Genomic DNA, 13,763 nt, shown 5'->3' with positions numbered 1-13,763 from the left:
CGGACAAAACGCTGGCTCTATGGCTTGGAAACGGGGTTGAGCATTGCCCCCTAGAATGGAACACGACTGGACAAAAATTGTCAAGGGGAACCTTTACCCTTTACCTTTACCCTTCTTTCTCACACACTCCCTCTGTTTTGAATCAGGTGCATGAGCTGGAGCGCTCCAAGCGGGCCTTGGAACAGCAAGTGCAAGAGATGCGAGCCCAGCTGGAGGAGCTGGAAGACGAGCTTCAGGCCACCGAAGATGGGAAGTTGCGCTTGGAGGTCAACATGCAGGCCCTGAAGGCGCAGCACGAGAGGGAGCTGCAGACCCGTGATGATGCCAACGACGACAAGAAGAAACTGCTGAGCAAGCAGGTGAGAGGTGCCAAGGAGCCATTAAGATATGGGAGCTTCCAGGGAGCTCCCCTGAGTCGATCTCTTGTAAAACCCCAGAACAAGGCAGTAGATTGTTCCCCCAAGGGGAGGTTAAGGAGGCAAGATGATCCATGTCTTAACCTACCTTTGAATGCAAGGCAGGGGCCTCCTCTTTTGATGGATTCTCCCGGTTGTTACATCTTCAGGTTCGGGAGCTGGAGGCGGAACTGGATGCTGAGAGGAAACAACGAGCCCAAGCGCTCGCAGCGCGGAAGAAGCTGGAACTTGACCTCCAGGAGGCACTGGCGCAACTGGATGCTGCCAACAAAGGACGGGACGAAGCTGGGAAACAGCTGCGCAAGTTGCAGGTAGGCCTGCAGGCCAGCAGCCTCTTTGTTTAAGCAGTTATTTGTTCAAGGACAGGATACAGGTCCGTCGGGGGGGGGGGGGGGAGAGAGCATCAGCTTTCCATGCAAAAGCTTTTTTGTAGTCTTGATTTAATTTATTATTTACTGGAGGACCGCCGTATCCATAGGATCAGTGCCCACAGTTCCACTATAAATCATTTATTTATTTATAATATTTTTACCCCACTTTTCTCCTTAAAACGACCTAAGGCGGTTCTTATCCACTGCCTGAATATATTAAATTTTTAAAAAAAACAGTAGGACCAGTACATGTTTCCAAGGTGTATTACCAGAACAGGCCACTAGTAGAAACCAGAGATTATGCCCTATACAGTGGTGCCTTGCTTAACGACGATAATCCGTTCCAGGAAAATCGCCGTTAAGCAAAAACATTGTAATGCGAAAAAAAACCATTGAAACCCCTTCAATGCATTCCAATGGGGTCAAAACTCACCGTCTAGTGAAGATCCTCCATAGGGCAGCCAGTTTTGCTGCCTGTCTTGCCAGGAATCCATCCCAGAAAACAGCGGGGAGCCATTTTGTTTACCCGGTGGCCATTTTGAAACTGCCGATCAGCTGTTTTCAAAACATCGTTTTGCGAAGAATCGGTTCCCGAAGCAGGGAACCGATCATTGCAAAGTGAAAAAAACACATTTAGACCATTGTTTTGCGATCACAATTGCGATCACAAAAAGATCGTCGTAATGTGGTTTCGTTGTAATGCTGGGCAATCATAAAGTGAGGCACCATTGTATAAAATGTTTCTACAGTGTATCTGTGTTTTCTGGCATCTGTGGGAGGGGGGCTAGAACACAGATGTATAATTCCAGAAATTTGGAAGCCACATAAAGGCCTGGGGGGGGGAAGAAAAACCTGTTTCTTTCCCAGTTTTTCCTCCCCCCCTCCCCCCAGCCTTCCCATCTCTAGGCAAGATGCAGTCCCAGCAGGAGATGTAAAATTTCTGAAAATTTTGAAGCCGTAGAATATGGTTTTGGGGAAAAAACCCAACCCCCCCTGTTTTTCTGGTTTTTTTTTTTCCAAAGCCATTTTATATGGCTTCAAAATTTCCGGAAACTTTACATCTCTAGTTGGAACCAATCCCCCAAAGATACTGCAGTCCTATGTATATGCACTATGTCTTTATATATAGTCTTCAATATGCAGTGTACAGAGAGAAAGAAGACAGCTTTCTGTTCCACGGAGCTGAGAGTCTAAAACTGGACTCTGGGGAGATCACTGGGAAATGCGGGAGGCAGAGAGTGGAAGGAGGGCCCAAAAGGAGAAGAATATGTAATGAGTGATTATTAAGCTTAATTACAGCACAAGGTTGGCAGTAGTTTTATGTTTCTATGAGGGGGTAGAAAGGAGAAATCTGACAATCTTCTTTATTGTTTTGGTAGGACATTGCCCTCAGAGTAGTTAACCCTGGAAAGGGGGTGGGCATAGGTTTTTACTACTTATGGCATCTCTCTCTCTCTCTCTTTCAATCGCCTTTATTCCAGGCTCAGATGAAGGAGCTGTGGAGGGAAGTAGAAGAAGCCCGGGCAGCCCGGGAAGAAATTTTCATCCAATCTCGTGAGAGTGAGAAGAAATTGAAGAATTTGGAGGCAGAGCTGCTGCAGTTGCAAGAGGTAAGGAGAGAGAGACCTCTGTGCTACAGTGTGTTGAATGATCCCAGTAGAACAAATACTTGTCTCTCACGTACAGTGGTGCCCCGCATGATGACAATAATCCGTCCCATTGAAATCGCTGTTTAGCGAAATCATCGTCATGCGAAAACCCTTTCCTTATTGGAATGCATTGAAACCCAGTTTAATGCGTTCCAATGGGGAGAATACCTCCTCGTCCAGCGAAGATTGCCCATAGGGAAGCCATTTTGCGGGCGCCAATCAGCTGTAAAAATGACTGCCCTGTGAAGCATGGGTCTGGAAAAAACAGAGCAGCCGTTTTGCGGAGCCGGAAAAATCGTTGTCTTGCAAACAAACGGTTCACGAAGCACGGACTAATCAATGTCTGGCAAAAATCCCCCATTGGAATGACTGTTTTGCGAATCGCTATAGCGATTGCAAAAAGTCATCGTTATGCAGATTCGTGGTTTAGCGGGGTCGTTGTCTTGCGAGTTACCACTGTATACTGTTGTGCATGTGCAGTATGATAAGGAACTCAGCCTGATACCCCACCCTCCATTTTGAATAGCGAGTTCCCCACGACTGCCTGGTAGCAGGGGTGGGGTGGGGACGTTTGAGGTCATCAGCCCATGGGGGAAGGAGATCATTCATGAACCTCACTCTGATGTTTTGATCTCTCCTTTTGCATGTTCAACCTGTTCTCTGCTGCTCTTTTTCTGTCATTCTCAGGAGTTGGCAGCATCAGAACGGGCCAAGAGGCAGGCACAGCAGGAGCGAGATGACCTGGCAGATGAGCTGGCTAATGGAAACAGCGGCAAGTGAGTGCTCTGGGGTCCTGTGTCCTCTTCCTGGCCATTTCCTACCCGTGTAGCTTCTGTTGATTTGGCTTGTGTGATTACAAAATGGTTACTTAAAAACTTCCTTGGAGATAGATGGTCCAGTTTAAGATTGCCTGTATAGTAGATGCTAGATCTGGAATTGCCATAGTGGGTTTGATCATTGGGAACTGCTGTATTTGTTTGTTCACTTTTTACAGCCAATCCGCAACATTGCTAATAAATCATTGGCTATTTATTCTTTTTCATATCTATGCTGGCTTTCTTTCAGTGAAAGGAGCCAACTGTATGTCCATGTTGTTCTTTGCCCTTATTTTCCAGACCTTAATACATGGCCATTTTTAGAATTTTAAAATACAGTTGTAGTGCCAGTTTGTTCAGTGCAGGTATCTGGAATGATACAGACAGTTCAGAACTGCTGCACCTTTAGTTAGAAGCTTCTTCATAGGGAAGGGCTTTCATTACTGATATCCCCTCTTTTGCTCTTCTGGCTAAAATGGCATTATTATATCATATTAAGGCATTATTATATCATATTAAATGAACAGGAAAAAAATGAAAAGAAATTGATCACTATAGTCTGCCCCACCCTGAAAGAGAAATTATCTGGCCGAGAGGCAGTAAAGAACTAATTTATCAGCACAAGAGGCAAATGGATGCAGAAGTCGTAACGAAGTAGTTACTAATTAATAGTTCATGGGAAGTTTACTAACAAGGATCTTTCTTTTGAATGAACCTAATGTGATAATCATCTTTAGTGGGTGGACATTGCTAACCAATATAATGATATATTAAGGGCTGCATGAAACCTTTGCTTTAATTTTGTTTTTATCCTCTTGTGAAAACCATTAAAAGTTGTGTCAAAGGAACTTTATTTTGTGTCAAAGGAACTTCAGTGGCCTTTGCAGGGATATTCCCTTGTTTTCTTCTGGACTTTTCTTTCTGATTAACCGCCATCCTTCCAATCCATTCCCTCCCTCAATCTGTGCTTCAGGTCAGCTCTTCTGGATGAAAAACGCCACCTGGAAGCGAGAATTGCTCAGCTGGAAGAAGAACTAGATGAAGAGCAAAGCAACATGGAGCTCTTGAATGACCGATATCGCAAGCTCAGCATGCAGGTGAGCGTCACCTCTTGTCAAAGCCGTCCGTCCCACCCTGTCTTGGCCCCTCCCCTCCTGCGCTGTTGGCCACGCCTCCTAAACCCTGTCCCTCTGGCAACCTTTCTGCAGGTAGAGACAGTCACTACAGAGCTGGCAGCTGAGCGCAGCTTCTCACAGAAGACAGAGAACGCTCGGCAGCAGCTGGAGCGCCAGAATAAAGACCTGAGAGCTAAGCTTGGTGAGATGGACTCGTCCGTCAAGTCCAAGTATAAAATGGCTATCGCAACTCTGGAGTCCAAAGTGGCCCAGCTGGAAGAGCAGTTGGAGCAGGAATCAAGGTGACCTGCGACGTGCTTTGCCCCGGGATGATAGCAGGGTCACAACAGAGATGAGGAACTAACGGCTCTGTTGTTGGCGAACAACACCTTCCGTGAACCCAGATTGAGGGCCATGGGGATGGGTGCTGATGTCAAGAGTCTGGTGTCTGAAGGGCTGCCGCATCCCATGGGATGGGGTCAGAATTGTACTGGATTTGGGGCAAAGTTGAAGGAAAAGCCTCTTTGTTTTCTCCCATGGAATAGGGTTCCAGGGGACGAGGATGTGAATTGATCAGAGAAACAGCAGAAGGACAAACTAGGAAGTGCAACCTCCTCCTAAGCCCTGCTCTTTCCTGCCTGTTTTGAAGTACAAACAAAATTACGTGCAAGCTCCTAGTTTCTCATCTAATTCAGCCCAGAGTAGACCAAACCCCAGGCTGAAATCTCTGCTCTGCCATCTCCCTTAGACTCAGCCCCTGTTACAGTGGGGTCTCGACCTACGGAATTAATCCGTATTGGAACAGAGTCCGTAGGTCAAAAAGTCCGCAGGTCGAAAATGCATTCCCCATAGGAATGCATTGAAAACCAATTAATTAGTAACCCACACAAGAAAAAAACCCCACGCACACACAAAATTAAAATAAATGTAAAAAAATTTAAACTTACCCTTTCAAAGCCTTTCAGGGGCTCCCGCTGCCATCATTGCCGCTACCGATATATCCTTCTCTAAACATGAGGCCCCTGTGATCTCTTGTCCAGTTTGCTGGTCAGATCGACACCCTGCTTAGCTCCAATAACAAAGTATTTGGAGTTTCCAAATAAAGCATTAAACCTCTTCTACCTGCTTTTTTTTTAAAAAGTTACATATGCAAAGACTTTGCATATTTGCTTATCCAACAATTTACATCGTATGAATTGAGGATAAGCAGTATTGGGAAGTCACCAGAGAGTTGAGAACAAACGAGTCTGGAGGGATCGTGGGTTGGATCCAGAATTAGTTGTCCTTAGAGGGGCTTTAATCTAAACCTACTTTTGACTGAGTCTGAGATCTGAGCACATACCACCCTCCGATTCCTTCATAAGAAACTTTTTTTTTTTTTTGGCTTGCCTTTAGGGAGAGGATCCTGTCAGGGAAACTTGTTCGGAGGGCAGAGAAGAAACTGAAAGAGGTGATCCTCCAGGTGGATGAAGAGAGGAGGAACGCAGACCAGTATAAAGATCAGGTATGACCAAAGGCATCTGTGCTGTTCCTGCTCCCAAACACCTTCTTTCTGAGCCCTGGGGTTGGTTTCTAGGGTTTGGTACCCAGCTTTAAAGAATAGTGAAATAACCCTAAATTGAATCTCTGAGCATATGCGAAGTGCCTGTCGCTCAGCACTTGCAGGCCATTTCCTCTGTATCTGAAATCAGGTGTTAAGTTTTCCAGAACAAAGCTAAGAACCTCAAGGGAAGCTAAATCCCCCCCCCCACATATCTTATCATCTTAGAAGTGCAGAGCTGGAAGGGACCCAGTGGATCGAGTCCACACACCCCACACACACCCTGTCAAGGAGACATAGTGGGAAATCAAACTCCCAGATGACAGAAACAATAAAGACATGGTAGTAGCTGGGTTGATAGGTATGACAGAAGATACTTGTGCATAAAGTTACACTTGTGTTGAGTTGCATCAAAGATTCATGCACATCAAGGATCTTGTCTGGGTTGATTTTAAGCCCCTGCTTTTGTTCCCCCCCCCACACACACTTCTGGCAGGTTGAAAAAAGCCAATTACGGTTGAAGCAGCTAAAACGACAGCTGGAGGAGGCTGAGGAAGAAGCATCGCGGGCTAATGCTAGTCGCCGCCGTATGCAGCGTGAGCTTGAGGATGTCACTGAGTCAGCTGAATCCATGAACCGCGAGGTCACCAGTCTCCGGAATCGCCTCAGGTACGTGGTGCTACCTTCAGAGAGGCATTCAGCATGGTCCTTCCCTCTTGTTGCATAAGGAGATTGTTGAGATACGTTGAGATGAAGAAGGAGACGGGGTCTGGAAACCAAGTTTGGTGAAGAATGGTTGGGGCCTTTGGGCCTGCTTAACCAGAGAAAGAAGTGGCTGAGAGGTGATACGACAGCAGGTTCAAGTTATCTTGATTGCTGTTGGGTAGAAGAGGGAGCAAACTTATTTTCTGCCACTTCAGAGGGCAACACCTTTGGATTTAAGTTATAGGGAAGGAGATTTCGACTAAACATTAGAAGGAACTGTTCCAGAGTGGAACAGATTGCCTTGGAAGGCAATGGGAGATTCCGTTATTGGAGGCTGTATGGTTATCAGCCAGGGATGCTTTATTTGCAGGTTTGCCACATCAGCAGGGGGTTGGACTAGATGACCTTTGAGATCTCTCCAAACTCTAAAATTATATGATTTGTTATTGCTCCTCAGAGGGATGTAATTCTGATTTTCTTTGGTGCTGGTAGAGTTTCCATCCAACCTTTCTAGCTAAGAGGTCCTCTGCTTCTGAAACCATCTGACCTGTTGGCCATTATAATTAGCATTTCACTAAACTACAATTTCCAGTACAAAATGGAAGGGAAGCCCTGATGGTTTACACATGTTGTGTACAAATGCCTTTATTTAAAAATAACTGAAACAAGGATCATTCACACATGCATTTAAATTAAAGCATGGTATATCAGTCTGTCCAAAAGCTGGAATGAATTCAAGCAAAAGCTTAAATCCATGCGCTCCTTCGCACAGAAGGGTTCTGCTTATGTTTCATTTCATGTAGGAAGAATTCAGGCATGCCATGACATATGAATCAGAGCTTGTGGTTTACAACCACCTCTGATTTAGAAACCACAGTTTGAAACTGGCTTGTTTAGAAATTATACAGATGCCGTAAAACAGGATTCTTGGAAAGTCAAACAAAATGCTTTCATGCTTGTGTACATAGCATTAAACCATGGTAAGTATCATATAGTTCCTTTTTAGTAACGCCTCCGTCCTTCATACATAAAGGCCTGGCTTCCCCATTTCTAAAACATAACAGATAATCATAACATTAAGCCTTGACCTGCCCCCTTAATTGTATAACACTGGAGTGAGGAATCCTGGCCCTTTACTGGTTGTTGGACTGCAACTCCCATCAGCTAGCGCCAACCATTCCAATGCTTAAGGGCAACATGAGTGCAGTCCAGCAATATCAAGAGACCCACATGTTCCCTGTTCTTGCTCCAGCATTTTAAGCACATACCTCTTCACTCCGTGATTTTAGCAGGCTGCAGATTCTTCTGTGCAAGTGCCTAATGGCCAACCTTCTCCAACTTCTCCCAGTGGCCTCCAGATGTTTGGGATGCCCATCCCCATGATTCTCAGATGGCCCAGGCCAGTTGGAGAAAGCTGATCTGTCCCAGTCCTTCCATCCTTTCCTACTTTCTGATATTTGTCTTCCTTTTTTCAGTGTCTGATTTGTTCTAGGTCATTCTTTCATGTCTGCATCTCTCTTTTTCTCCTTCCTCTTTTCTTTCTCTTTCTGTGACATTCCATCCTTTTCCCTCCAACCCCAACAGCAAGTTAGAACGCCGGCAGCGGAAGTACGTTCTCTCCTTCTCTCGCTCCTCTCTTCTGCATGTGTGTGCTGTGCAGTGCCGTTGGGCAGTGGTGGGAGGCAGGGAGGGACATGTGCCTCTTGTGTGCTGTGGCAGTTGCAGAAACACCTGGCTTTGCTGTTCCCACTAAGACTTGAAACACACCTGACATGGGATCGCTGCAGTTCGGATCCCCCACTTTCCTAAAAGGAGCCAGAGGGGTCCTTTGGTTTCTTAGTGGAGGAGAGGCGTCCTTGTCCTTCCCCTCCTCCTCTTTCCATAATCTGAAGTCTTGTAAAGCGGCTGCTTGATCCGTGACGACAGTAGAAGAGAAGCATAGACAACTATTTAATTTGAGGACGGTCTGCTTGTTATTTAAATAACTGCATGACATCAAGTCAGTTCTGATTTATGGCAACCTTTCCAGCGTTCAGAGTATTTTCTACCAAGAAAACCCTCTGAAGTGGTTACCTGTTGCCTTCTTCTGGGGTTGCCCTGGGACTGTGCAGGTTGCCCATGGCTATACAGGCTGGCCTTACCTCAGGAGGCAGAGTGAGGAATTAAACTGCCGATCTCTGGCTCTACAGCCCGATGCCTAAGCCACTGAGCTATCCAGCCAGCCCACCTATTATTTAGTTACATTTATAGTCTGCCTGTCTTCCAGTGAGCTTAAGGCAATCCTCACAACAGTCCAGTGAGGTAGGTCAGGCTGAGGGCAGAGTAACGGACACAAGATCACCCAGGACGCTTCATGGATGAGTAGGTAACTGAATTTCCAAGGTTTTAGTCCACTCCTCTTTAACAACTACACTGCACTGGCTTTCTACTGTTGCTTGACTGTCTAAGTGTCAGTGCTGAGAATTGACCACAAGACCTTTTGAATGTCAAGCATGAGATCTATTGCTCATCCATGGTCCCTTCCTTTTTGTTTGTTTGTTTGTTTGTTTGTTTGTTTATTATGCATATTTTATTATATTGCTGTACTGGGCTAAAACTGATTTTGTGCAGCTTTCAGTATTTTCCCATCTGTTTAGGAGGACATGCATACAGTGCACACACATGCACACAGAGTGACGTAGGTTAGGTTGAAAGATAAAGGACAAGCCCAAGGTCACCCAGCAAGCCTTATGGCTGAGCAGGAATTTGAACCCTGGCCTCTGGCATCCTAGTCTTAACAAGTTGACCTTGTATCCCTCCGGCTATCCCAGTAGAGGCGCACAGGTCTTTTCTTGGCATCAAAGAGGGCAGTGTTTAAAATGAGGAAATTGCATCAGAGGAAGGGCAGCCTTTAAGCTTCGGTCCAGTTTATGAACCCTTTCATTAGGAGTGCTCCAGCACTGGAGACATTCAAGAGGAATTTAGACAACCACCTGGCAGATGTCCTTTGATTTGTATTCTGCACTGAGCAAAGGGGTTGGATTCGATGGCCTTGTAGGCCCCTTACAACTTCATTATTCTATGATTCTATGAACCTAAAACATGGTTTTGTTGAATTCAGTAGACTTTGGGAACAACATCAAGAAATTTCACATACTATTATAAGCAGTTGCAGATTTCAGAAATAACATCATCAGAACTAGGAATAATGACAGTTTTAGGAACAGCATATATACTACTTTGATATTTAACTGATACTTAGGTTTTTGGTTAGAACGTGTGTTTGTTATATAATGCCAGTCAATATTTGTATAATTGTGATTGACTGTGCCTAGAATTTTGTCATCATCCTCATCACTGGAATGTGGAAGTCATGGGCCCCTAGGTCAAGGGCCTTGGTAGCCTTTTCAGTAACCTGCCCCTGTTCAAAATCACCTTGATCTCAGCTGGCCAGAGAAAGGGATCAAATACAGATACTTAGTCCTGCTTCTCAACTTTTCCACAGTCCAGTTTTGCTACGTCTGACTTAGAACCCTTTCAGGAAAACACATATACAATAGTTGCACTTCTTAAAGCATTCTAGTGCAGAACACCAGCATCCCAGTAACTCCAGTTGGGAGTCTTAAGAGCTGAAATGCTACGTCCTTAAATGATAGGCTGTCTCCAGTTTTAGGGAGAATCAAGGCAACGACATAGCTCTCGATTCCACCGTTCTCCACCTGGCCTCCTTTTGTCAGACTGAATTTGTGAGCTGCCCTTCCTCTTAACACATAACACTTGTGCTCTGTGTATGGCTGTGCAAATTGCTAGTGATGCTTTGGAGGGCTATAGTACCTTTAATTAGAAGCTTTTTTGAGTTTTCGGCTTTTGATGGTTTCATGCTCTGTAGGGCACAGCATTCGTTGTTCCTCAGTCACTAATCATGCCTTCCAAGGAGAGATTCCCAATGTGGTGTAGTGGATAGAGTAACGGGTTCTGGAGAATGAAGGTCGAATCCCTGCTTGGCCATGGAAACTGACTGGGGGGGAGTGAAACTGGTAAAACCACTCCTTAAAATATCTCACTTGCCTTTAAAGCCCTTTTAGGGCTGCTGTAAGTCAGTTCTGCTTTGACAGCACCGAACACACATTTCCAGGAGAAAGAGAAATTGAGCACCTTTACTCATTATCTTCTTTTACTTGTTCTGTGTCTATAATTTCACATTTAAAAAAAAAAAACAAAGAAAAGGAACTACTGCTTAGAAGGGAAACAAACCCAAAGACAAAACCCAAACTTACTGCTTCATTGTGCTGAACAGGAAGCAACCCTTGACAAAAGCCACAAAGAATTTTCTAGTTAAAGTGATAAAGACCTGTGCTGTTTGGGATTGGCTTCTGAGTGAATACAATGAATGAAAGTATATTGCCACATATAGTGCTGCGCTGTGCCACACAGAACGACTGCTTTCACTGACATAATTCCAACTGGCTGCAGTGCTTGGGGGGAAGCAACTACTGAAAGAGGCGCTTGAATCCCACCAGGCAGTGGGGCGGGAAAAATAAAGATACAGGAATCATTTCAGTGACACACAAACGCAGCCTGAACTTATTGTTCAGGCTATTGAACTAAAGAATCCCCATTGGCTGCGAAGCTTGACAGGTACTGACAGTGGCCGTGTTGCATCTCTATAGCACACGTCATTTTGCCTGGGATTGACAGCTGGAATGGCAGATACAGCTATCCTGGTACAGTAGGACCCCCTTATCTGTGGGATCAGGATCAGTCGATGGACACTCTGAAAATATTAAAAATATTATAAGAAAAATCCTAGAAATATATACTGTACTGTATTTCTAAAGGTGAAGTTACCAGAACTGGCTACTAGGGGAAGCCAGCGACGATGCTGTGTATAGCATTTGCTATTAAAATAGTGTTCTCTATATAATCCACATTTTTCACCATCCATGGGGGCAGAGCTAGGAATTGATCCGTCGTAGATACTGGGGTCCTCCTGAAATGAACACTCAGGAATATATTCAGCTCTGCAGGATTAAACGGAAACAAAACTGGAGAAAGGCGATCATGGGGCTGAAGAGAGAGCTTTTTGAGAAAGTGAGACTACAGTGGTGCCTCGCATTACGATTGCCCTGTTTAACGATGAAACCGCATTACAGTGAACCTTTTGCAATCGCAAAACGATGTTTCCTAAGGGGGAATTTCGCTTTGCGATGATCGGTTCCCTGCTTCGGGAACCGATTTTTCGCAAAACGACGATTTTCCAACAGCTGATCAGCGGTTTCAGAATGGCCACCGGGTAAACAAAACGGCCCCCCACTGTTTTCTGGCACGGATTCCTCGCTGCACAGGCAGCGAAATTGCCGCCCTATAGAGGATCTTCGCTGGACGGTGAGTTTACAGCCCTTTGGAACACATTAAACGAGTTTTAATGCGCTTAAATGGGTTTTTTCTTTTCGCATTACGTTTTCGTTCTACAGCAATTTCACTGGAATGAATTAACGTAATGCGAGGCACCACTGTATTTGGTTGCTCCAGTCTCAATTTAAGGACTGAAAATTGGAGTTACTGGAGTATGCTGGTAGAGGTGGGGATGGTAACAATTCTAGGCTTTAAAGAAAGTGGTAGCCAAAGTTGAGTGTTGGGAAATAAATGCAAATTCTTTTCTTTCCTCTCCCCCCCCCCCCCCCGATTACAGACGCACACCTCTGAGCTTCACCACTCGAACGGTGCGGCAGGTCTTCCGCCTTGACGGCGTTTCTGACGAGGAGACCGAAGATCCGGAGAGCGACTCCCCCTCTGCAAATCACCAGCCTTCCCCCCAGCCCCTGGCACCCTCTCAAGGGCCACAGCCGCCGCCAGGGCCCCCCGCCAATGAGCCAGGCCAGACCGATTAAAGGGGGGCCTGTGTGTGTGTATCAGACCCAGGTGGGTGGGCTGGATCTTGGGGAGAGGGGAGTAGGAACCCCAATCTTGCACACTGACATATATACAGGAAGAAGAAGAAAAAAACCCTCAGCACCCCAAACGCTCCCCTGTGCTCCCCATTTTCCACTGCCCACCTCGGCTCCTCTTTCAAGGGTCTCCCACCTTCTTTGAAAAACTCCTCCTTGTTATCAGGCTGCACTTTAATATCAACCACCCCTGAGGGGTGAAAACCGGGGAGGAGGAGGGTTTGAGCATCAGGATTTTTAACTCTCCTTGGTTTAATGGGGGAATCCAACTCAAATAGCCATCACTTTTCCTGCACCCTTTCCCCTCTTCTTTATTTTGCCTCCTCTTCCTTATCTCATTAAATGGTGTCTACATATGAACTCCTAGCCTACAATCCTGAAATAAGTTAGAGGAAAACCATCAGGGATTTGGCAGTAAATGGACCACCTACAAGAGCAGGAATGCGGGGATGGGGTGGGTCATCGTCTCCTGGTCCTGAGATACATTCCCTTCCAGCTGGGTGGTTGGTGGATAGGTTTTTTGTTTTCTTTTCCGTATTGTCATCCTCCACAGTGGCGGCTGCACCAGGGGTGCCTTCTGCTCCCTGTCTCCTGACCTCGCTCAGCATCTCAACCCCGAGGTCTCCTTGACTACTTTCCCCTGTTCCTCAGGTGGCTGCAAAGGGCCCCTTGAGAGATCTTTCACACAAAGAAGCATCTCTGGAATTTATCATCGCTGGAAGGCTGTTTCTTCCAGCAGACCTTGGCTATTGAAAACCTCCTCCCACCTGCCTCTTGCACTTGCCCAGACCTTGGGGGTAAAGGTGAGGAATGAACTGGAAATACAAGTCATCTCAGCTTGCCTTCCTCTACTTCGGACTGAAAACAGGTTAACCAATCTCTCTGCACCTCATGGCCGGCAGCCAAGCGCACTTTGATTTCTCCTCTTTCTTCTTTTCCCCTCCAGTCCCCAAACCTGCTACAGTAGGGGTAGGGATGTAAAAAAAAAAAAACTTCTGATCAAATAAATTAGGATTTGCAAACCCTGTAGAATCAGTAACAGTGGCAAGACTCACAGACCATATCTTAGCCTTTTTCACTTTGTCTCGCTGTTGAATTCTGTTTTCTCTTTGACGCAGAATTCGGGTTCTGAAGATTCTTTTCGTTCACCAAGCTTCTAGTCCTCTTGCATTGTCAAAAGCATTCAATGAGTATCTCCAGCAGCCTTTGCTGTTTTGACACTATT

At 45.6% G+C, this 13,763-nt stretch overlaps 1 protein-coding gene across 9 annotated transcripts in view; it reads left to right on the top strand.

Annotated features, from left to right (window-relative positions):
- Nucleotides 1–13,763, top strand: part of LOC110081888 (myosin-10) — a 68,816-nt gene extending 55,053 nt beyond the window's left edge. For 5 of the 9 annotated variants that reach the window (XM_078377072.1, XM_078377070.1, XM_078377069.1 and 2 more), the window contains 10 exons: nucleotides 147–359; nucleotides 566–727; nucleotides 2,269–2,397; nucleotides 3,124–3,212; nucleotides 4,225–4,348; nucleotides 4,460–4,668; nucleotides 5,762–5,870; nucleotides 6,403–6,575; nucleotides 8,196–8,219; nucleotides 12,283–13,763. In XM_078377072.1, coding sequence (XP_078233198.1) covers nucleotides 147–359; nucleotides 566–727; nucleotides 2,269–2,397; nucleotides 3,124–3,212; nucleotides 4,225–4,348; nucleotides 4,460–4,668; nucleotides 5,762–5,870; nucleotides 6,403–6,575; nucleotides 8,196–8,219; nucleotides 12,283–12,481 — 1,431 coding nt within the window. In that variant the 3' untranslated portion in view covers nucleotides 12,482–13,763. The remainder of the gene's footprint in view (nucleotides 1–146; nucleotides 360–565; nucleotides 728–2,268; nucleotides 2,398–3,123; nucleotides 3,213–4,224; nucleotides 4,349–4,459; nucleotides 4,669–5,761; nucleotides 5,871–6,402; nucleotides 6,576–8,195; nucleotides 8,220–12,282) is intronic. The other 4 variants (XM_020798995.3, XM_020798996.3, XM_072976784.2 and 1 more) reach the window with 1 other exon arrangement.

The sequence above is a fragment of the Pogona vitticeps genome, chromosome 6 (genome assembly GCF_051106095.1).
Source record: "Pogona vitticeps strain Pit_001003342236 chromosome 6, PviZW2.1, whole genome shotgun sequence".
NCBI lineage: Eukaryota > Metazoa > Chordata > Lepidosauria > Squamata > Agamidae > Pogona > Pogona vitticeps.
The sequence above is the reverse complement of the archived record's forward strand: the minus strand, read 5'-3'. Positions and strand labels throughout refer to the sequence as shown.